This window comes from Siniperca chuatsi, linkage group LG22, assembly GCF_020085105.1.
Source record: "Siniperca chuatsi isolate FFG_IHB_CAS linkage group LG22, ASM2008510v1, whole genome shotgun sequence".
Classification (NCBI taxonomy): domain Eukaryota; kingdom Metazoa; phylum Chordata; class Actinopteri; order Centrarchiformes; family Sinipercidae; genus Siniperca; species Siniperca chuatsi.
Window position 1 is genome coordinate 23,608,012 of NC_058063.1, and position 24,491 is coordinate 23,632,502.

At 39.8% G+C, this 24,491-nt stretch overlaps 4 protein-coding genes across 7 annotated transcripts in view; 2 read left to right on the plus strand and 2 right to left on the minus strand.

The window, feature by feature from the left end:
- The window catches only part of nfxl1 (nuclear transcription factor, X-box binding-like 1), a 23,842-nt gene extending 22,594 nt beyond the window's left edge, over positions 1–1,248 (minus strand). Inside the window, exons 1-3 of one of the 4 annotated variants that reach the window (XM_044183888.1) lie at positions 1,131–1,230; positions 443–529; positions 1–20 (exon numbers count right to left, since the gene is read on the minus strand). The exon at positions 1–20 is cut by the window's left edge and continues 177 nt beyond it. In XM_044183888.1, the coding sequence (XP_044039823.1) occupies position 1 (1 nt within the window). In that variant the 5' untranslated portion in view covers positions 2–20; positions 443–529; positions 1,131–1,230. Of the gene's footprint in view, positions 21–442; positions 530–751; positions 1,061–1,130 lie in introns of those variants that run through there. The other 3 variants (XM_044183892.1, XM_044183890.1, XM_044183891.1) reach the window with 3 other exon arrangements.
- Positions 1–24,491, plus strand: part of LOC122870221 (Fc receptor-like protein 5) — a 337,942-nt gene that overhangs the window by 113,037 nt on the left and 200,414 nt on the right. The gene's annotated exons all lie outside the window — the stretch shown is intronic.
- cnga1b (cyclic nucleotide gated channel subunit alpha 1b) lies at positions 1,598–12,944 on the minus strand. The gene is made up of 15 exons (XM_044184482.1): positions 12,705–12,944; positions 10,658–10,791; positions 9,802–9,867; positions 9,545–9,598; positions 8,975–9,106; positions 8,690–8,794; positions 8,004–8,110; positions 7,699–7,873; positions 6,553–6,689; positions 6,287–6,459; positions 5,861–5,986; positions 5,258–5,410; positions 4,938–5,169; positions 3,311–3,486; positions 1,598–3,220 (listed from the first exon to the last, which is right to left on the minus strand). Exons 2-15 carry the CDS (start codon positions 10,765–10,767, stop codon positions 2,969–2,971), a joined length of 1,998 nt encoding a protein of 665 aa, XP_044040417.1. The 5' UTR covers positions 10,768–10,791; positions 12,705–12,944; the 3' UTR covers positions 1,598–2,968.
- LOC122870164 (polymeric immunoglobulin receptor-like) lies at positions 16,753–21,124 on the plus strand. The gene is made up of 5 exons (XM_044184068.1): positions 16,753–16,910; positions 17,722–18,072; positions 18,321–18,659; positions 18,914–19,255; positions 19,478–21,124. The coding sequence occupies exons 1-5, from the start codon at positions 16,838–16,840 to the stop codon at positions 19,774–19,776; spliced, it is 1,404 nt and encodes a 467-aa protein (XP_044040003.1). The 5' UTR covers positions 16,753–16,837; the 3' UTR covers positions 19,777–21,124.

Here is a 24,491-nt window from a genome sequence, read left to right on the forward strand (position 1 = left end):
TGGCAAGCACCTTCGAAACTCTACAGGTGGGGCATGAGAGGAGAGACAGGTGGTGTATGAGACGGAGAGACAGGTGGTGTATACACATTCCTTTTTACTGCATAATTAAACAGTTAGTTACTTGTTCAGCAGTCATGTAAATGCTCCGTTTTAGGCCCGTTTTTCATTCAGTAAATCTCATAAATATGAATATCACCATTAAAACATTTCAGGTATCTCACTTCATCGTTCCTACGACGGCATTTCTGATAACTTCTTTTACATCACATTGTCTCAAAAAGCCCTTCATTTTGTGCAGCTACAGACTGTTTGATTTGGGCTGCAATGAAGAAGTTTCATCCTTCCAGCAGAACTTTCTGCAGACTTTGTTAGTTTGTGTAACATACATTTTGTTGTTGCTTAATAAAAGCCCATTTATGTTTCTGTGGAGGTGAGTCCTCACCTCTTTTATAGATTAATCCTCTAAAGACTTCTTGCTCTTCCAGACCATATCTGACTGCACTTCAGGTCCTGCAGTGGGAGTGTCTACCTGTATTAATCATTGTAGCACAGCAGCAGTAAATCAGCAGATTTTTGACTGGAGTCTGGTGTGCAGACAGGAGACCAGGACAAGCCAGACTAGACTACAGCCTGCTGTATGTTCACATCATAGACATATAGGCTATAGCTCCAGTCTATGGTCCATATACGGACTCTGTACGTGTACAGTGTGCTAACAACACAGACAGTTGGTTTAATTCCTTTAACACACCTTTGTCAGGTTATAATGTTGGTGTAGCAGCTACATGACACATCACAACACTCCAGTAACCCACAATGACACGAAGCCTCACTATATAACTAATAATGTACAACTGGAGCTGTTCAGCCGTCTTCAGTCCTAGAAAATCGTTATCGACAGAGCTGGTTAACGTTAACGGTCAAGTTCCCTACAAACTGTTCTTAGCCGGCTAGCTACGGCTAAGCTAACTGTCCTTAAAATTAGCAGTAGAAACAGGCGGAAACAAACGTCACATCCAGTACACAGTAGTTACTAAAATACAAACATCCACCTGAGCTGCCGTAAATAAAAGTTTTTGATTAAATAAAAAAACAGAAAAGTAATTTAATCAGCTTTATATTAAACACACCTCAGCAGTCTGCAGCAGCAGTTGAGTGTTGCTTAGTTGTCATGCGCAGCGCCTCGCGGTGCATACCGGTTCTTGTAGTCCTATAAACCTGTGCTGCTTGTAGAGCAGAGGGACCGTGGAGGTTTTTTGTCAGTACAGAACTACAAATCCCACCGCGCACGCAGATACGCAGGCTGTGCGACGTGTCAACGACAGCAGCTGCACGTTTCATTCATGTAATGGACTACTATATATATATATATATATATATATATATATATATATATATATATATATATTGAATTAAAAATACTCATAGTGTTAAAATAAATAAAAATAATTAAAAAAATAAATACATGAAAATAAGTAAAAGTAGTAGTGACTATAGAAGTAGCAGCTTTAGTAGTAATAGTAGTAATTTCTATATGTATATTCACTAGGCCTACTCCAGTTCCAGTACAGCTGTGTGAAAATAAAACAGATAGTTGTGTTTTTCCTTATAAAATATGTTTATTTCAGCGCATTGCTTCCAGAATTAATTTGGTTCATGTTTTTGCTAATTAGGTTTAACGACAAAGCAGTGGTGTAACTGACTGGACAAGCCCTGACAGAAAAATAAACATACAGGAAAGGCAAAATCTTCTTTAAACAAAAACAATCTAGGGATGTACATGCAGTATCAGTCATATCTGCTGACCTTTGACCTCTAATGGCTTTAAAGCAGGTGATCTAGGAAGTGAAGCTTGTTCTACAGTCAATCTCAGCAGAGTCTGTCTGGATAAAAGTCAGCAAAATGACAATGAAATGTATATTTTGTTAATCGCTTATATTCCAATACATTCTTACTTTATCTTTACCTGCCTTGTTCACAGACTTCACTTATTCATGCCCACACGTTAAAACAGAATTTGTGTGCCACAAACTTAAATATTTCTAGTTCAAAGACACAACAAATCAGATGTTCAGATTCAGACCAAATGAAACTCGGATTAACTGTTTGTAAAGTCTATTTATAAGTTTAGAACTCTGACAGACTCATAAACATGCATGATCCAGAGGAACAGAGGTGGTGCTTAATATTTAAACAATACATTATAATTACAAAGTTTTACATGTGAAATATTTACTAGAAAAATAAGTAACATTTTCTGTCCCTCCGTCAATTGTCCCGAAGCCCGGTCGTCCTCTTGTGCTCCGCTGATGCAGCAGTTCCTTTACATACAGACAGTCAATCTAGAGTCAGTTCACTTTCACTTCAGTTTGTTCCCAGCGTAAACACAACTTTCAGCTTGTAAGTTTGCAATAATTTAATTTCATTTGGAGGAAAATCAAGACGTCTTTGGAAGTGTTGCTCATACAGCAGAATTACATTAAGTGCACACTGATAATCAGATAAATTAACTACTGTAATAAATCATCACACAATGAGAAAACAAAATTCAAATCTAGTTCTTCACATTCAGATTCAGTTCTCTACATCCAGCAAGTGAAGAAATATGATGACTGTATAAAACATGGACGCAGTGTCCGTGACGTCACCCACAGGTTTCCCACAGGTTGTGTAGCTCAGTGTGGGTGGCATCAAGTGACATGAAGTGCTTGGTAAATCTGACTGAATTTAAAGCCGTGCGTGTTTTCTTTTCCTACTCCTCTGGACGCAATATGAATCTGAATTAAAGGAACAGAATTTGAAACGTTTCTTGTTGCCTAAATTTAAAGTGATATTTTGTAAACCAGATTTGTTGGAACGTTTTCAATTTCATCCAATTTGATTTGAGAACTCCTGCCCTCCACCCACGTGGCTAACCCGGACTGTAAAATCAAACATCCCAGTCTTCCCCCTCCTGCTCTTCTTCACTCTACTTCTTCTCTTCTTCTTTAGTTGTCTGTGTCTCAGGTGTTGGAGGGGGCGGAGCATCACCTGGCTGGTCGGCTCGCGGCGGTGGTACCAGCTTCTTCTCCAGCCTGGTGACTCGATGCTTGAGTTTGCTGTGAGTGGCTTCGTGCTCAGCCAGCAGCCGAGCATAACGTGTCTGCAGGATGTCCAGCGTGCTCGTCATCCTCTCCACCTTCTCCTCGATCTCTTTCGGGTCGGGGCCCTGCGCTGCCACCTAGAGGACGGGACGAGTTATTACTTTAGTTTAGCAGATCAGCCTCTTTGTTGTTTCTTTGTTTTACTATATGAGATCAGGTGACTGTACCTCCAGGTCCAGCAGTCCATCCTTCATCAGAATCTGCCTTCCCTTCTCCTCCAACAGAGCTTTAGCATCAGGATACTCTGTTAGCGCCTCCATCAGGTCGTCTTTGGAAAGACAGAAGAGGTCGGAGTAACCAATGCTCCTGATGTTGGCTGTCCTCCTGTTTCCTGCCTTACTGCCTGTTGAAGAACAAGATGGACTGTTGGGTAATGAAAACAACTTAATGTTCTTTCTTAGATTTAATCTCAGACAACATTTTTAATCACCTTGTACTGTTGAAAGTAAACAACGTTTTGCTTTAGGGAAGAACCCGTTGATCCTGTCTTTATTGAGGTGAACTTGAAGGTTCCCTGTGGAGTTTTAGACCTCCAGTATAACTATGGAGCTGTTTTTCTATGAGTGGATCCCCAATTTGTTTGTCGTGCATGAGCACAAGGTTGCACATGCACCCTGCCAATGGTGTCACACTATTCCACTGATCTACAGGTGACGGTAACACACCAAGATGTGCAGCAGCGTGCCAACAAAGAGAGTAAAGGAGTTAGTAAACATGGATGTAAACAATGCCGGATTTAAAATTCTTAAAAAATCTGCTTTGCAAATGTTTCATGAAAAAGGAAATGCATTTTACACATTTGTTAGACCTCAAAGATACACACAATGAGTTTGTTTACAAGAAAACTCCACAGGGCACTTTTGAATGACTTTACCACTCCTCAAAACTGTTTCCATTGGTTAAAAATCAGCATGTTGTTGATGTGTGTACAGTGCAGCTGCTCTTTTCCAAAATCAACATGGTTAATTTTAACAAATATTATGCACTATACAAATGTGCCTTAAAGAAGCAAACTCAATCAGTGACAATTGAATGTCAGTCCAATCTTGTCTCTGTCAGCTCTGTGTTTGGTCTCCAGCAGCTCCTGGGGGAAATATCTGGCTCTTTAGCTGCTAGATGCTCCGATATGTTCATCAACTGTGTCTGTGAACCAAACAGTAAAGAGACGAAAAACCAAAACAAAGAGCTGAAAGTCACTACAAAGCTCTGCAGAGCCGGGTAAAAAATCTCCTTTGCTTCCTCACTTCAAACGTCCCCTTTACATACAAATAGCCATCTGATCCATTGTTAATCAAACTAGTGACTATAGCAGATTATAGAATTTGTCGCCTTTTTTCACCTGCACTTACATTGAGCAAACAAACACTCTGATTTTGATCCACCAACTTTGGAAAAATCCCGTTTAGACTTTCAGCTATTTTATTCATTTATTATTTCTTATGACAGTTGCATTTTGTGGTTTTTGACCAATAAAAGGCAGAAAGAGTCCAAAAACAAACACGCAGCTCTGACATATTGTCACCTTAAACATTAGTTGATGCTAACATGTTAGCAAAAAGCTATCTACTTTCACATCCAGAGCAACATGAGCGTCCCTGGAGTGGTGGAGTCCAATATTCATTGCTGGGATTTTGAGGAAATATTTGGGACATGACTCATCAAAAAGAGTCCAAATTTCCCAGTCCCAAATTTTGTGAGCATATTTTGTAATTGTCTTTCAAACAATCCGAAGAATAAAGAAAGTAGGCCTGTCTAAAAATCATAATGTTACTGATGTAACTGACGTCAGTTTACCTTTAATAGCCAGGATGCTGATCTCGCCAAAGTAGCTTCCATCACTCAGGACGACAAACTGCTTGATACCATCATCAGCAACAACAGCGAGTTTTCCCTCCTTGATGATGTACATCTCTCTGCCAATGTCACCCTTCTTACAGATGTAGTCTCCTGGACTGTAGACCTGAGGCTGCAGCTTCAGCACCAACTCCACCAACAGACCGGCCTCGCAGTCTGCAAAGATACGAACCTGCACGACAACACAGAACAGAAACTTTCTGTTTTTTCAGTCACTTAAAGTGGTTTTTAATGAGGAAGGCTGTTAAGTGTGGGCAGACCTTCTTGAGGGTGTCCAGGTGGACGTTGATGGCGATCTCGGCTCTCAGTTTGTCAGGCAGGTACTTCAACACCTCCCTCTCATCCACTGCTTTCTTATTGGTCCACAGGAAGTCAAACCACTTGATCACTCGCTTCTCCAGGTCCTTAGTTACCTGGACGGGTGGCAGAGAGGTGGAGGAGGGGTTAAAGTTCGGACCTATGGCAGCATTATTTTTGGAAAGTTTTGGGATGGACCACAGTGATGATTTTAATAGTTTTTTCAGTGAAAATGAAAATTGCGATCCAAAATGATCATTCCCACTAATCGTGAATTTTATCGCAATAGTAATATCTGTCAAAATAAACGCAATATGTTTTTTTTTTACCATATCGTGCAGCCCTACTGTCCATGAATAAGCCACTGAATCCCCAAATGTCAGCAGATGTTTTTATATGTAGGAGAACAGATGTAAGTTGCTTTGGACAAAAGCTTCGACCAACAGGAAAGTAATGCAGAGAATGTAATAAAAATCCAAAAATGACAACACTTCCATGTTCATACCTGAAAGACATTTTAGTTTACTGACTTTTTACTTTAACTAGTGACGAATTAAGTCACTAACCTTTCGGAAGCTCATGTACTGTTTTATGGCGTCAATGCGAGCCTGGAAGTCGGCTCTGGCAGCATTCATGTTGGTGATCATCGAACCAACGTTACCAACGATGGTGGCAAAGATCAACACACCAACCTGCAGGAGAATAGAATAGAGTCACACAGAATATAAAAGTATGTCCATAAAAATATGAAAATATATCAAGACTTGAAAAACAAACATAGCTCCACATTAAAAAAAGCACGTACAGCATCAGAGACAATCACTTTCTGTAGAAAAAAAGCTATTTAAAAAAATATATCATTTTGATATCAGTACCATAACACAGGTATGGTCTTTGCATTGGTATCCAGCCCTACAAATTGCATCCCCTATACACAGTAAAAAGATTCTTTTTCTATTAAATAAAAAAAAAATACTTTAAGCCACACCCACCAGGAAGTCAGTGACGACAAAGAAGTACTCAGAGTTCTCCACCGGGGGTGGAGTTTCTCCAATGGTGGTGAGCGTCAGCGTGGACCAATACATACTGTAGGCATACTTCCTCACCAGACGACCAAACTCTGGATCTGCCGGGTCAGGATACACAAACCTATCGGCACCAAAACCTAGAGGAACAGGACAAGACAAGGTGTCAGAGGCTTTGATACAGGAACCACCAATGGAACAACCAGAGTCAGGATTCAAACCAGCAACCCCACCGACTGCCTTGGAGAAGGAGTAGTAGAGGCAGGCATTCCAGTGGATGATGATGACGATGTACATGACGAGGTTGGAGATACGGAGAGCGTTGGGGTAGTTAGTCCTGGTCTCTGTTCTCTGGAAGAACTCCAGCATCCTAAAAACAAACAAAAAGATCTTAATCAAACATGTCGTGCTTGGGATGCAAATATCAAGCAACTTCAGCAATTAGTCAGCATTGCTGTTTTAGCATGTGTACAATTTTATGTGACTGTAGCCAAATACCTTCAAAACTAATGACATTCCCATCAGCCTCAGCTGTACTTTGTGTTTAGTGCTAATTAGCAACCTAAAATGGTAAACATGGTAAATATGATACCTGCTTAGCATCAGCATGTTAGCATTCTCATTGTGAGCATGTTAGCATTTTGACATTAGCGTTAAACTCAAAACATCAGTGTGTCTAAGCTGCTAGCATGTCTGTAGACTCTTAATCTTAAATTAATCTTAATTTAAATTCATGTTGAATATTGGAACCGTCTAAGCTTGTTTTAATCAATTTATCTTATTCGAAGTCGGATCAGACAAGAGTGAGTAGTGGGTAGTCTGCCTCAGCGTAATTCCTGATATTATGACTGGGGGTCTCCAAAGTCAAGAAATATTTCGGTTATACACATTTATAAATACTACATTTATTTTACAACTGTATAGTTACTTGTTACTTTGCAGATTAAGCATGCAAAACATAGCACTTTATAAAATGTGATGCATTGTTATAGATTCAACTACTACACAGTATATAAACTAATTAAAATGATGTCCACATCCGCATTAAACTGCTTTTTACACAGTAAGGCATCAGTAATAACAAAACAATAATTATACCTCATAATATAACACTATGAAAGGGTCCGATTTGCATAATGAGTACTTTCACTTTTGATACTTTATGTACATGTTGCTGATAACATTTACTTGCTTTTACTCAAGGACATTTTTTAATGCAGGACTTTTTCTTTTAAGTATTTTTACATCGTAGTATTACTACTTTTGCTTAAATAAAGGATCTGAATATTCCTTCCGCCACTGGTGAACCAAATGAGTGGGCACTAATGATTTAGTAAATTGTTAAGCACACTACATGTTTTATGTGTGTGTGTTTGTACCTGTTGAACCTGAAGAGCTTGTTGAGGCGGATCTCGGGGTAGGTGAGGCCAAAGACGAGGTACAGCACGTCGGTGGGAATCATGGAGACCAGGTCCAGTTTGAACTGGAAGCTGTTCATGTAGCGGTCACGCAGCTTCTGCTCTTCCTTTACCAGTAGACCCTGCTCCAGATAACCTGTACACACACACACACACACACACACACACACACACACAAACATGTTTTCATGTGTGGTAATTTGTACTTGTATGTAAGTTGAGTCACGTCACATTTTTACATTAATGCATCAGTATTCAGTTCAGACCGGTCCTCGTTCTGAAGATCATGTCAGCGATGTAGGTGACGTCGGAGATAAAGTCCAGGATGAACCAGTAGACCACATAGTCAGTCTGTAGCTCCTCGAAACACGCCCTGAAACACATACATAAACACACACACTTCATACAGAAAAGCAGTTACAAAGTAACCAATCACTAAATCAATTTTTTTTATGGGGACCAAAGCTAGTAACTGACTGACATTGTTGGGATCAAACCTTGTTGCCAACTGACATTGTGGGGACCTAATTCTGGTATCCCACAGACATAGTGGGGACCAAACCTGATATTATCAGGACCCAAACCATGTAGCGGATGTTGTTGGGACCCACAGACATGTTTGGGACCCAAACCTGGTACACCACTGACATTGTTGGGACGCAAAATTAGTAACCCACTGACATGTGGGAACCCAAACCTGGTAGCCCCACTGAAATTTTTTGGACCAAAACAGGGAGCTCATTGATATTGTGGGGACAAAAATCCCGGCAGCCCACTGACATTGTTGGGACCTACCTCTGGACTAAAAAGTCTGGTACCACAACTTAATTTTGTTAATTTCTGATTAAAATTAGGGCTAAGGTTAGATTTATGTTGAGGTTAGGGTAACATGTGAAACTGAATGTAGTCAATGGAAAAGATGACAAATCAAGAGTGTGTATGTGTGTGTTACCTGGCTATGATCAGGGTCCAGTTGTACATGACGGGGATGGTGATAACAAACAGCCAGTAGTAGTAGGTGTTACCTGCCGGATCAATCACGTCGATCTCCTTAGGACTGGACACATACACAACAATAAAATATGATTATTATTTGCTACATGAAAGACTATAATAATTCTGGTGGCACATTCCAGTCTCCATACCAACACATTGCAGTAAACCGCACTGATTTATAAAAACAAAGCCTGCAATATCTGTGTTTCTGATTCAGTGTATCGTAATAAACCAAACCTACGCCTCCTCTTTGGCCTTCTTCTCTTTTTCCTTTTCCTTCTCCTTTTCTTTTTCTTTCTCTTTCTCCTTTTCCTTCTCTTCTTTCTCCTTCTGTTTCTTCTCCTTCCTCTCCTTTTTCTCCTGCTTCTCCTTCCTGGGAGAAAAGACAGGAGAAAACAGACAGATAAAGGAAAACTGATTTAAATTGAATCAGTTTATTTCAAAATCGTCATTAAAATCAAAACATATTCAACTGACTGTGATTAATAATATAATTTCACAGGAACAGAACAGATACAAATACAACACATACCAGTGACCTGCTGTTTATTTTTCCTATACTTTATCAATACCTGTCCTTACTGACTGAAATAGTTTACATAATTACTCTAATGTAGTTTATATTGTGTTTTGACACAAGCTTCTATGTCTTGTTTGCAAATGATTACAAATGAAAACATTATAAGAAATAATTATTTTGTGTTTTGTCAAGAACTCAAATTACTTTTCTTGTGATCGCAAAAACAAACATTTTTAAATAATTTTTATCGCTCTTCTAAGGTCATGGTTGAAGAAGTAGGAAGGAACTCACTGTTTCTTCTCTTTTCTCTCTTTCTTCTCTTTCTTCTTCTTCTTCTTCTCCTCTCTGGAAGACAACAGGAAACGCATCACACAAACTACCTGTGTGTAAGTGTTCTGAATGTATTATATAAAGAGCAACATACAGCAGTAATTTTATCGTTTTCGCTGGATAGATACATCTTGGATACTACTTCTGTCTGTGTGATGCATCTGGTGTCAAATGACGTGACCGGTGTGTGTGCGCTTGTGTGTGTGTGTGTGTCTTACTCTTCTTCGTTGTTGTTGCTGTTATTGACGTTAAACAGAAGTCCTGGTCCAGTTTTTTGAGTGGCTCTGAAACAAGCAGACAACAGGATTAGTTAACTGTTTACTGCAACTCACTTAATTGGTTAAACTACCAGTTCAACTGGTTTAACTAGGCCTCAAGAACCTCCCCAAGGATGCTGGAACTATCTCAATGACCCCTGAAACTTCTCAAGGAAACATAGAACTTTCTCAAGGACCAGTAGAACTTCCTGAACCTCGTCAATGATCCCTCAAACCTCCTCAAGTACCCCTGTAAAAGCTAATTATCATTATCATTGGTTTGTTAACAATGTTCTTGGGCTGCAACTAGTGATTATTTTCCTATTCAAAGACCCCTGGAACTTCTTCAAGTATTTCATGATATTTTAAAGGATCCCTAAGGAATCCATTAAACTTCCTTGAGGACCTGTAAAACCTCATAAAGCACCCCTAGAACCTCTTCAAGGACTCATATGATTTCCTTAAGGAGCCTTAGATCCTTTAAAAAAAGCACAGAACCACCTCATGAACCCCTTAAACCTCCTCAAGGACACCTGAAACCTCATAATGAACCCGTAGAACCTTTTCAAGGACCCATACAACTTCCTTAGGGAGCCTTAGATCATCTAAAGGACTCCTAGAATCCACAGAACTGCCTCATAAACCCTTAAACTTCCTCAAGGACATCTGAAACCTCATAGAACCTCTTCAAGGACCGACAGAACTTCCTCCAGGCTCCCTTGATTCTTCAGGCTGAATTTGGGGTCCCACAGGCTACTGAAATCATTATTTGCATTGCAATTGTTGGCTTGTGAGTCTTGTTTCCATGACAACTCACCTGTCCCCCTCCCTGACTTCACCTGGCTCCTGCTCCATGTCTTGGAGAACGATGGTGGGCGGAGTTAACCTGGAGATGGGGGGTGGGACTGATGGAGCTACTTTGGCCATGGAGGTACTCTTTCCTCTCCCTTCCTGTTCACACAGAGAGAGAGAGAGAGAGATTATTCGACAGATGACAGTAGAGAGATGACAGCAAATGAGAGGAAAGAGAGAACAACATGTAACAAGCTGAACTCCGAGGATGTCGTGGTGTATGGTCGGCTCCTTGAGCCCTCGGGCCACCAGAACGCCGACAGCTTGCTCTTTATCTTAAAGAAGACTGTCCTCAGTAGAAAGGGTTTGGACAGTTTTGGGTGTTTGTTCAAACACTCGGTCCATGTTTAATAAGTTGTCTCTCAGCAGCACCACAGGAAGTAGTGTGACATTGTTGTACTGGAATTGAGTTTAGTATGCTTGAAATAAGCTTGTTGCTATGACCTGATGTCTGACCACGCCTGACGTGTTTCTACCTGTTCTAAATGCCAACAAATGGTGATACAGTGTCTCCTGGAAGACATTCATAGTGTTGTACTTGCTTGTTCGCGTGAAAATTGACAGAAATAGTTGTAAAGAGAGCTGAGAGAGAAGTCCAAACCCTGCCCACTCCACACACCTGGCCAATCACTGCTTAAAGTGGGTATGATTGTCAGGTTGTTTGTTTCACAAAGCTACTAAAATTGTCAGACAGTCAAACAGGTGTGGTGGGTTTCTGATGCTGTTAGATGATCTGACGTGTTCTGTGTTTGTTAGTGAGGAGGTCAGGTCTGGTTCATGGTCGTCTTCTTGTTTTAACTACCATCCTTCTCTTACCTTAATTGTCTAAACTTAACCACACCTTAAACACAAAGGTGGCAGATCAGAAAATGGTCATATGAATCAATTTTTGGAAAGAACTGACAAACATCTTTGTCATGTGGTATGACAGCTTGGCTGTTACAGATTTACATTTTATTACATATTCTACATCATTCCTTTATAATAAAAACAGCTGGGAGAGAGTGGAGGAGAACTTTTTAAATTCTAGTTTTTCTGCATGTTCATGTAAATGTCTTTATTTCTGTGTGGTGACCAGTGGTGGAATGTAACTAAGTACAATTACCCAAGTACAGTATTTAAGTTTAAATTTGAGGTACTTGTACTTTACTTGAGTATTTCCATTGTATGCTACTTGATACTTCTACTCCACTACATCTCAGAGGGAAATATTGTACTTTTTACTCCACTACATTTGTCTGACAGCTTTAGTTACTTTGCAGAGTGTAGTTTTTCAACCCCTTCCTGTCCAGTGAAAACCATGTATCTCCAGATGTGGTGAATGTGAATGTTTGTGATGAGCTGAAGGATGAAGAGTTTCCTTTATGTGCTGAGAAAACTCTCCTCCTTCTGAAGCTAAACAAACTCTTTAACCCCCCCTCGGATCAGCTGGAAAACGCATCGTCACAAAGCTGAAAACAGGGTGTTTTTCTAAACTCATGAAAACATTTTAGAGATACGTGGTTCTCACAAGACAGCAAAACTACATTGATGCATTGCTGTAGATTAAACTACCCAACAGTATATAAATGTAGTTAAAATGAGCTCAACCTTAAATATCTGCAGCAGTAAAATGCAACATACACATTAATGCAGCAGGGATATGAATCCAGAAACATCGGATATAATAAAACACTGACAGGAGCGTTTTACTGCACAGGGACGACTCTCACTTTTGATACGTACATTTTGCTATAATGTTTAAATACTTTTACTGAAGTAAGAGAAGAGTGGTATCAGTACTGAAGTAAAGGATCTGAATATTTCTTCCACCACTGACAAACATCTACATATCAGTGTGAGACAGAATAAACACATTTTGTCAACGTTCCCTCTTTGCAGCACAAGTTTCACACCTGTCTTATTATTTAATATTATGTCTTTTTTCTATGTATGAGATGCGTCTATGATCATTTTGAATATCTTGTATAATAATTCCCCCTCTACCCTCACTCCATTATCTTCTTACTCACCTGTCAGCTGATAATCTGTCTCCCTTGGTTACGTGGCCTAGATCCACCAACCGCCCATCAAACTCATCGCCATGGAAACAGAGGAGTATCCCCCCCTACACACACACACACACACACACACACACACCTAGCCCCTTTAGAGCTTGGAGTGTAGAGAGAAAAGAGGAGAAAATGGAGGGATGGGTGAGGTGAAGGAGTGTTTGGAGGATCCAGCAGAAGAGTCTCCTCTGTCACCCTGACGGGGATAAAGAGATTAGAGGAGGGATGATACTGTCTGTCTCACATACACCTGCACTCAGAGGTGGCAAATGAATCCAAACCCTTGTGTAGAATTCACCTGTGAAAACATACATTTCACTTGCAGAGTTTGTTTGTAAAAGATAAGCATTAAGGCAGGAAGGGTGGAAATGTCATTTTACCCTTTTAAAGGTCCAGTGTGTAACATTTAGGAGGACCTATCGGCAGAAATTGAATATAATATTTATAAGTATGTTTTCATTAGTGTATAATCGCCTGAAAATAAGAATCATTGTGTTTTCATTAGAATAAGCCCTTTATATCTACAGAGGGAGCGGGTCCCCTTCCACGGAGGCCGCCATATTGCACCGCCATGTTTCTACAGTAGCCCAGAATGGACAAACCAAACACTGGCTCTAGAGAGGGTCGTTCACGTTTTTCATGAGTTTCGCGGCCACCGTAGTTTCTCCGACATACTTGGAAGGGGAGGGTGAGGCGAGCGGTTATTGTTGCAAACTACAATTTCGCCACTAGATGCCACTAAATCCTACACACTGGACCTTTAAGTAATCTCTAATAAATATAATTTAAACAATTTCTGTTCATGTGATTGTGGATGAATTATTCTGCATTCTGGCAAGTATGAAAAACATGTTAAAATAAAATGGGATAAAATATATATGTCTGGTTTTCTACCACAGTATCCTGATGTGACTGCACGACTTTACGACTTTACCTCAGCTGAAAGCTTAGAGGAGCTGCTCAACATGACTGACAAGAGCAAATTAATGGCGCAGACATATTTCTTCACTTTGAATAGTCCAAAACCAACTAAGGAGTTGTTTCTATGGAAAAAAGGAACACAGTGTCCAGTAGTGAGAGTGAGGCGGAAGGTTATCTGAACATCCACTGCTGCATTTATACAGAATTTACTCTGGTTTTTACTTTTCTCCTGTAAATCCAGAGTTTTCTTATTGAGTGCAAAGTGAATCTCCTGATATCCTGATTTTACCTGAACTGGCTGTTTATTTTATTGTTTATTTTATTGCTTTTGTGTATTTTATGTATTTTATTTCTTTATATTTTATCATTCACTGCAGCATTTTATTTCTCTTGTTGTGAAGCACTTTGTACTTTGTTTTGATAAGTGCTCTATAAATAAAGTTTTATCATTATTATTATTATCTCACAGAACAGAAACTGACCCACCATCACCTGTAGGGGTTAGGAAATAAAAACAAATGCTGTGCAGAGAAAGTACTGACAGGATGGACATCTACAGGATCTGAAACAAGCATCGTTCATAACATGTTGAATAAAACAACACACAGGAAGTGCTCATCAGCCCGTACCTGTTAAAGCAGCAGCTGAGCTTGTGGATCAGACTGTTTAACCTGTTGTCATATTATTTAGTTTCACATTTAATTATTTGTTGTAAATCTTTCAGTTTACTCTGATCATTAATACGCGTGTGCACATATCCTGGACAGCCACACTACCGAAAGTACATTCCCATGCCCATGAAGATAAGAAACACTGTGTAAAGTTAGCTAGAACATTTTATTAAATAGATGATAATTTGATAAAGACTTTCATCAGGTAGACAAGGGAGGAGGTAAAGATGAAAGAGAAATTTTAGGAAAGAAGGAAGGAAGGATGAAGCCCAGAGTTAAGATGAAAAGGGAAAGGAAAGAGGAACGTACGCAGAGAACAAAGGAACAAATGAGAGACAGAATAAAAGATATTAGCAAGAAAGAAGGAAGAAAAGATGAAGGACGGATAACCTTGGGAAATAAGGACAGTTGACAGGAAGAGCAGAGGGTAGAGAGAGGTAAAAGAACAAGCAGGAAAAAATTAGAGAGTGAGGAAGAAAGAAAAGGAAGGAAAGTTATTACTAAGTGGGAGGAGACGATGAAAAGTGAGGAGGGGCGGATTAGCAACGGCCGTGCTGAGTTCCTCTGATCCTCCTGAGTCAGCAGTGTAACCCTAATAGCACACACACACACACACACACACTCACACAGCAGTGTTTAACAGGCTTATTAGGAATTAGACTTCTTTGTGTGTGCGTTAACATACCATGATCAAGTTGATCAGTAGTAGTAGACAATATCACCTTTACAGTCGTGATAAATAATTCATATGACATTTAACTAGACTAAGAGTACACAGTCATGCTAGCAGCTCTATGAAGCTGTACTTGAGCTAAATGCTAACATCAGCATGCTAAGATGCTTACAACGACAATGCTAACTTGATGATGCTTAGCAGTTATATTGTTTTGCAGGTATTTGGTCATAAACCAAAGTGTTGGACAAATTAAAGTTTTGGCTTACATGCGTCACCTTGGACAAAGTTGAAAAACTATAAAATCTTTCAACTGTATTTCTGTGGAATATTTTTTTAATGGAGTTAGTAGTTGTAACAGTAACTAGCGATACCGTGTTAGGTTGCCCAATTATTTTTATTTCTTTATACCAGTAATGTTACGTTCTATCTCCATTTACTGGAGGGCTTTTCTATTGGATATTTGCATCACATTATACAAGTGTTCATGTCATTGTGTCCATCAAACAGTCCTGTAGTTTAGATACTTTTTGGGTAACACTTTACTTTAACAGACTGTAATGTAGTTGTATGAATGTATTTGTTATATATATATATATATATATATATATATATATATATATATATATATATATATACACACTGCACTACATTATTATACATTGCACTCATCATGGCTGCACAGGAGCAGGCCCTGAGCACCAGAGCAATAGAGGCCCAGATCTACCGCACCAGACAAGACCCAAGGTGTAGGCTGTGCAAAGAGGCCCCTGAGACAATCCAGCACATAACTGCAGGGTGTAAGATGCTGGCAGGGAAAGCATACATGGAGCGCCATAACCAAGTAGCTGGCATAGTGTACAGGAACATCTGCACTGAGTATGGACTGGAAACCCCGAGGTCAAAGTGGGAAACACCTCCAAAGGTGGTAGAGAATGACCGAGCCAAGATCCTGTGGGACTTCCAGATCCAGACTGACAGAATGGTAATGGCGAACCAGCCTGACATCGTGGTGGTTGACAAACAGCAGAGGAAAGCCGTTGTGGTTGATGTGGCGATACCAAGCGATGGCAACATCAGGAAAAAGGAACATGAGAAACTAGAGAAGTACCAAGGGCTCAGAGAAGAGCTGGAGAAGGCCTGGAAGGTGAAGGCAACAGCGGTGCCCGTGGTCACCGGGGCACTCGGGGCAGCGACCCCCAAACTGGAGGAGTGGCTACAGCAGATCCCTGGAAGAACACCAGACATCTCGGTCCAGAAGAGTGCAGTACTAGGAACAGCAAAGATACTGCGCAGAACCCTCAAGCTCCCAGGCCTCTGGTAGAGGACCCGAGCTCGAAGGATGAGACCACCGCGCGGAGGGTGAAGGACAAAGTTTTTTATATATATATATATATATATATATATATATATATATATATATATATATATATATAAGTCCTCCTGCAGCCAGAAGTAGATGCTGCTGTATAAACAGATAATAAAACACAGCTCTAATAATATAAAATATGTGAGAAGTTATAACAAAAATTAACATTAATAAACACTTCAAATTTCTTTATATCTGCTTATAACTACAGTGTGTTATAAAACATGTAATCGAAGTTTATATGCTGCTAATGAATGATTTAAAGTGTTTCCCACTGATGTCTGATGCAACCTAATTACAGTCTAACAGTTCTGTTTTCTTGGAAATACATACCTGCAGTTACCCAATTAAAACCAGTGCAGAGGTTTGGGCTGGTCCAGACTGGGTTAAAGGCAACAACTGAACACCAGAAAGAACAACTCAGTCTGGTTTCAGCAGCAGCAGCAGCCACTCCTCAGTCATGGCTGCAGTAACATTTGTGCCTTTTGTGGTGTTTTTCTCCTTTCCATGGATCTTTGTTCTGGCCAATCAAGGTAAGGCTTGTGTAGTGTGTAGATATGATGATAGTCCTCTCAACGTACATAAAAGAGCGGTTCATCTATTTATTAGTATTGAGTTGTTGTTTTACTAATAAGTAGTATTGTTTGATTATTCTAGATGGATAGGATTTTTGATAGTATTTTTCCTTTTGCTAGTTATTTGTTTAGTTCAGCATATTTATTTTTTGCGTGACAAGTATTTTGTTTTTGTTCTGTTGGTGAATTGGGTAACACTGTGGGCACCTGAGATTATATAGGTAGGTTGGCAGGTAAAGGACCAGCATGCATGCTTTTTACCCAGGCAAGAGCGGCAGCAGGAGCCATGGTTTCTTTGTTCCTTTGTTTGCTTTCTTGTTTGACGAAAAATAAATCATGAGAATATAATATTACAATTTTTATATTTTAATAGTCTGAAATTTCATTTAGCTAATAAGACGATTGAACACTTTTATTCCTGTTGTTCTAAACGCCAGATCTATACAGTAAGTCTTCCTGTTTCTAAAAGAGGGCATGATGACTTTGTGCTCATTGATACGATTTACTGATCTGTGTGCATGGATCTCCACACTGGTTGTTATTTCTACCATGTGACAACCAGAGAGCCACAAATGAAATGTATTATTATGTACACGTGTCTCTACAGTATGTGGTTTTAACAAATGTTTCAGCTGCTGAATTCACATGTGCTGTTTTATAGACACATGATCTCTGCTGTTATTTCACATCATTGGTCGCAAGAAAAGATGTTTGATGGCAACAGGAAACATTACAAGTTCTGACTGGAGAATTTTCTGTTTTTGTTCAGACATACAGGAGGTAACAGTGAAGCCTGGAGAGGACGTCACTCTTCAGTGTCAGGTTCACGAAAGTCGAATCAATTCACAGTTGCTGTGGCGCAGTGGTAACCCGGGGTCAAGGAAAGCTGTCTTCGTCTGTCGAGAAAAGCATTCATATGAAGAGTACCAGGATCCATCTTTTCGTGGTCGGGTGGAGCTGAGAGATCCAGAGATAAAGAACGGAGACTTTTCTGTGATTCTGAAGAACGTCACCATCAACGACACTGGGACATATGAGTGTGATTATTCTTTCATACACATCTGTATAGGCTACAGACCTGATCCCATCAGCACCATCAAGCTGACAGTGACAGACTCAGGTGAGTTTGGGCTTTTTCTAATGGCACCTGAACTAAGTCTCATATTGAATATTGTCTAACTTTTTAAGTATGTATTTACTGCATATCCAAATGCTACACTCCCATAAACTGGAGAGCTACGCCTCGTCCTGACTGTGGAGCTGTTTGAACATGAACTTCTCACAAGATAATAACTGTAGTACTGACTACTGCTTCCTGCTTCTCTCTGGATTTTGTCCTGTTTTTTGTGGGGGGGTTTTACCCAAAAGAGTCAAAAGCCAAGGCCGGAGATGATGTCACTCTTCAGTGTCAGGGTCCCAGAGATAACATCACAGAGTTAGAGTGGAGCAGCCTTGACCCGAAGTCAGCTGGTTATGTCTTCTTCTTCTCCCGAGACGACCGCTCACACAAATCCCTCCAGCTTCCATCTTTCCGCGGTCGAGTGAAGCTGAGAGATCCAGAGATGAAGGACGGAGACGCTTCTGTTGTCCTGAAGAACGTCACCACCAACGACTCTGGAACATATGAGTGTCGAGTTTCAGCTGGCAGCAGTGGACAAAGAGAGATAGTCAGGAACTTCATCATCACCCTGACAGTGACAGACCCAAGTGAGTTTGGGGTTTTTCTAATGGCACCTGAACATAGTCTCAAAGCCTCATATTAAATATTGTCTAACTTTTTGAGAGATGTATCTGCAGCAGATCCAAATGCTACACTCCCATAAACTGGAGAGCTACACCTCGTCCTGACTGTAGCGCTGTTTGAACATGAACAGCTCACAAGAAAATAACTGTAGTACTGACTTCTGCTTCCTGCTTTCTCTGCATTTTGTCCTGTTTTTTGTGTTTTTTTTACCCAAAAGGGTTAAAAGCCAAGGCCGGAGATGATGTCACTCTTCAGTGTCAGGGTCCCAGAGATAACATCACAGAGTTAGAGTGGAGCAGCCTTGACCTGAAGTCAGCTGGTTATGTCTTCTTCTTCTCCCGAGACAACCGCTCACACAAATCCCTCCAGCTTCCATCTTTCCGCGGTCGAGTGGAGCTGAGAGATCCAGAGATGAAGGACGGAGACACTTCTGTTGTCCTGAAGAACGTCACCACCAACGACACTGGAACATATGAGTGTCGAGTTTCATCTGACAGCACAAGTGAGGGAGACACACCTGATCCCATCAGCACCATCAAGCTGACAGTGACAGACCCAGGTGAGTTATAGAGCTCAGTGTGTCTCTGCAGGTGAAGCTGCTTACTGGTTGTTGAGCTGAGAGTGAAACAGATCACAGATCAGATGTTTGTGTTTTATAAAGATGTTGTTGATGAGACTTTAGAGAAAACAGCTGCTATGAGTCATGTGATCAGAGTGCAGGAGATAATGTCTGACATGTTCACCTGACAGCTGATAGCTCTCACCTGTTTCTGCTCTGCAGGTCTCACAGCTGGACGCAAGGATGGAGGAAACAAGGATGGAGGAAACAAGGATGGAAGAAACAAGGATGGAGGAAACATGGATGGAGGGAACAAGGATGGAAGAAACAAGGATGGAGGAAACATGGATGGTGGAAACATGGCTGTAAGAAAAGCTAGAAACAGGGGAATTGGACTGGCCGTTGGTCTATCACTTGGTCCGCTTCTTGCTTCTGTTGTTGTTATTGTTGTTGTTGTTGTTGTTGTTCGTTTTATATCTTGTAGAAAATATAAAGTCCTCAAAGAGACTAATTTATACTGACCTGCTGATACAGAAAGTGACCATCAGCAGGTGTGAAAAGTCTCAGATCTCTTTCCTCCTGAATGTTTGTGTCCTGCTGCTGTTACATAGAGAAGAAAATAACCAAACACAGAACAACAAGTCACAGGTCAATATCCAACACATCCTCAAACCTAAACGACAGAATAGGCTGATTGTCAATAACTCCCAAAACAACACATGCGACCGTTCCCCACATATATGACAGTTGGAAAGTACCAGCAACACACGTACTGCTTAAGTACATTACGTAAGTCACGTGATGAAAGTCACACAACATTAAAAACGTGCTTAATGTTGTGAAACGGTCGCAGTTTGGGTAGGTTTAGGCAACAAAACTACTTGGTTAGGTTAAGGAAAAGATTGTGGTTTGGGTTAAAGTAAGTTACGTGAGATACATAAGTCACGTGACATAAGTAACGTAAGGGACGTGACTTAACTCACGTGACGTTATTCAACTTGAAACTTTAAGTAAGTCGACGTTAATTTGGTTTCGCATGGGACACAAACCCCAGTCTCCTTGATGAAAGTCCTGTGCTTGTTTGACCCATTCACCACCCCGACCACCTCCTAACGCAGATTTTGTCGCTCTTTATACAACGTCACCTGACTTCCTCCTTTGCTCCCGTCATAATTACTACGGCCATTAGAGGTTGTGGCCTAACAATAAACGTAAATATGGGTCGTAATAAGCTGCTTTCACAATCGACCCATACGGCTGTTTTTCTGGTGAGGACGGGCTGGAATATGTTGTAGTCCACAATATATAAACAAATAAATACACAGCAATGAATATGTGATCAAATCTATCAATAAATGAAAAAGGAATATTTTACTTTATAATTGATATCACATTGATAGTAACTGATTCTTGCTGTCCCTGACAAATAAATGCTGCATTCAGGAGTTTTAAGTTTGTGTCCAAAGGTTACAAGCCGTTACACAAAAAAAGTCAAAAACAAGCCGATTTTCTCTTTACAACATTTTGTTATAAAAAAAAATCAAAATGACCAAAAATGGCCTCAGTGAAACTGAAGGCTGATAGCTGAGTGGGGATGATTTCAGGGTGTTGTATCAGACTGCTCTTTATGTTTCTGTGTTCACTTCATGTATCATGTTTCAGTTTATTCCTATTGTAAAGCTCTTTACTGTTCTGCTTTCAGATGCTGTTTTCAATGTTTCTTTGTTTTTAATTCACTCTTTGATAATAATAATAATAATAATAATAATAATAATAATAATGTAGCTGGTGAGTAGTTTGTATTCTGGTTGTAGTTTCTGTCTCTGTAACAACTTGTGATATATTTACAATAAACTGTCTGTTGACACATGTCTAACCTCACCTGGATTAGAAGAGCAGCCTAACCAGTCCCAACTGAGCCCCACCTGTGTCCCTCCCTGCACAACTATTCACATCAATTAGTTACTTACACTTTTACTTACAAAAAACCCCCACAGAAAATGCTAAATGACTGACCATCATTATAACTGTTAGTATTATTATTATTATTACTGTAGTAATCATTACTGTCATTAACATTTAAGCAGCATTTTAGCTGGTGGAGCTAATGCTAACTACTTTACATAATGTTGGCAGTTTAATCTATAACATCATGTTTTATAGGTAAAATATGAATCTGCAGAGTAACCTGTAACTACAGCCGTCAGATAAATATGGTGCAGTACAAGTAAAGAGTACCTTATAATTCTGCTTAAGTACAGGACATAGTAAATGAAATTTCCCACCAGAAACAATCGGAGCTGCTGAACCTGTTGACACAAGTCTGATCTGAGCTGGAAACAAAAGCTGCCAAACCACAACTCACCTGAGCAGAAAACCGCCCAGGTAAAAAACACCCCGAGTCGTTCATCTGCTCAGACGGTTAATCTCTGGAGCTGACAGTCCAGTCTGACTCATCATTCTTTATATCCAACTTTTGACTTAATGTCCTGCTTCTAGACGAGAAGACATTTAAATAAAACCTGATTAAACCTTGACTGACTGAGACACAAAAATGAAATCTGTGTCGTGGAGAAAACATCATCAAATATGAACAGCGGACTCTTAAAACCTGACGGGAACATCCAGAAATAATAACAGAAATGCAATCAGTGTTGTTATGACCTGTGAGTGTGTGTGTGTGTGTGTTTCCTGTTTTTGTATTCCGGTGGGGACTTTAACCTGAATGCACACTAACCCATGGGGACTTAGGGTTCTGGTTACAATTAGGTTAAGGTTAGGCATTTAGTTGTGATGGTTAAGGTTAAGGTAAGAGGCTAGGGAAAGCATTATGTCAATAACTGTGCCCCACGGGGATAGTGAAACAAAAGGTGTGTGTGTGTGTGTGTGTGTGTGTGTGTGTGTGTGTGTGTGGACATGTATTACTCATGTTGTGGGGACATAAATGTGTTTACACAGTCCCATTGTGGGGACTCACCTTCCTTTTGGGGACAAAACGCAAGTCCCCATAAGGTAACCCATTATATTTTAGGGTGAAGACTTGGTTTAAGGTTAGGTTTAGGTTAGGCAAGTAGTGGTTATGGTTAGAGTTTGGGTAAGTCTACTGGAAATGAAGGTAAGTCAATGCAATGTTTTCTGAAATGATGGAAACACGACTGTGTGTGTAGCTATGTTTTACAGAATTCATTTAAAACCTTTTATATTGTATTATAATAAATACTTGTTTTCAATTTATGAAATACAAATTTGAAAAAATTTTTTTACATAAAATAAATAAATTGGGTTAAACTGTAGTTGGGTTGTTGTTTTAGTGTTCTCTGGTGGTTTGATGGGGAACAGTTGTGTTTGGATCATTTTGTCACAGCTTCAGTTTGGTCACGAGAGACATTCACCTTCTTTCTTTTCATAAGTTTGAACGCCTTCAGTCCTGTGGAGAGACAAAACACACACAAACAGAACATTCTTTGTAGTTTTATGATAGATACAATAGAAATGCCCGTTAGCAGCACACCAACCTTCTTCAGGGTCTTCTTCATAATGTGTGTGAAGGCTCAGTCTTCACTTTCGAAATAATCCTAATTAATCTTAACTTCACTTAATGCCTTTTTTTCAGGTCTTTCAATAGCATCTTCTGCATCAGCAGATGGAGTTATGAAGCTATTTAGCTTTAAAACATTATTTTGTTTACAATTGTGTGTCTACAAGGCTGGAGCCTGGGGTTTTAGGAGTTAGTTTGTGGTAATCAGTCTGTTAATATGCACCACTAAAGTCCTTAAGTCCTGATAAAGTCCTTAAAGATGCTCATTTTGACCTCTTCTTGTCTCGGTTAATGACCTTTAATATTGTTGATGTCATCAACTGATATCGTTAATATCAGTTGATGTTTTGCTCACATGTTGTTTATTCCATAATAAATTGGTGTTTAATCAAATTACAACAAACTTACTGGGCTGGTGATCTTCCATTAGAGGACTGGTTGTTTCTCCTAAAGGAATCAGGATACAAACACTGAGGCTCCTCTGCTGCCTGCTGCTGGCAGCTGCCTGTCACTGCTCAGTCTGTTCGTCCTTCAGGACAAACTGGAGAGCACCTCAGATAACATTCATATTAAAATCACAAGTACATTTACTCCACTACAGTACTTAAGTACAATTTTCAGGTATTTTTTACTTTCATTTCTTTTCATGCAACTTTCTACTTCACTACATTTATCTGACAGGTTTAGTTACTTAAAGTTACAAATTAATATTTTTACATACAGTTTATAAAATGTTTTGATAAAAAATTAAACTCCCCAACAGTTTATACATGTACAGCTTTAGCGATTAGTCGTTTAATCAATTAGTCAATTAGTAGATATTTAATTTTCTGTCATTTTGATAATCGTTTAAATCCTTTTTCCTGTAAAATCCCTTCCTGGCTGCAGCTTCTCAGATGTGCAGATTTGCTGCTTTTTCTTTGACTGTAATAACTGTGATGTTTGTTAATAATGTTGAAGTTTGGACTGTTGGTTGGACACAACAACATCGTGAAGCCGTCACTTTGGGCTCTGGGAAGTTGTGATGGCGTTTCTCACTATTTTCACGAATTTTACAAACCGATCGATGGATCGACGGAGAAAAGAATCGGCAGATGGATCCAGAATGAAAAGCATCATCAGCTGCAGTCCGATACAAACCGGTTCAACATGAGCTCCGGCTCCACCAGCTGCAGCAGCAACATCCTGCTTTCCATTAATGCACGAGGAATAATAACCTGATGACAGAATATATAACAGCACAGCAGCCGCAGGGACGCTGCACTGCTTTAATGCTTTAAGGGCTTTTTCCTGATTATACTCACACACTTTTACTGAAGTAACATTTTCACTGCAGGACTTTTACTGTATCAGAGTATTTTTACTGAGTGTATTAGCACTTTTACTTCAGTAAAGGATCTGAATACTTCCTGCTCAGCTGTGACTGAAATATATCAATGACTCTCACTGACTGACTGAGAGTCAAACAACCCAAAACCATTTTTCAGAAAAGGTCCAGACTAAAGAGAAACAAAACCAGCTTCACAACTGGAAACAACTTTGTTGAACAAACAAATCATTGCACAGTAGAAGAGTCTCAAAAGAATCCACACAAATAGGTGGAGATTCACAAATATATTTCCATTGAAAAATGCTGAAAAAAGTTGATGAACAAATGATATGAGTTGTAAATTAGAGGTACAGATACTGATTTACAGA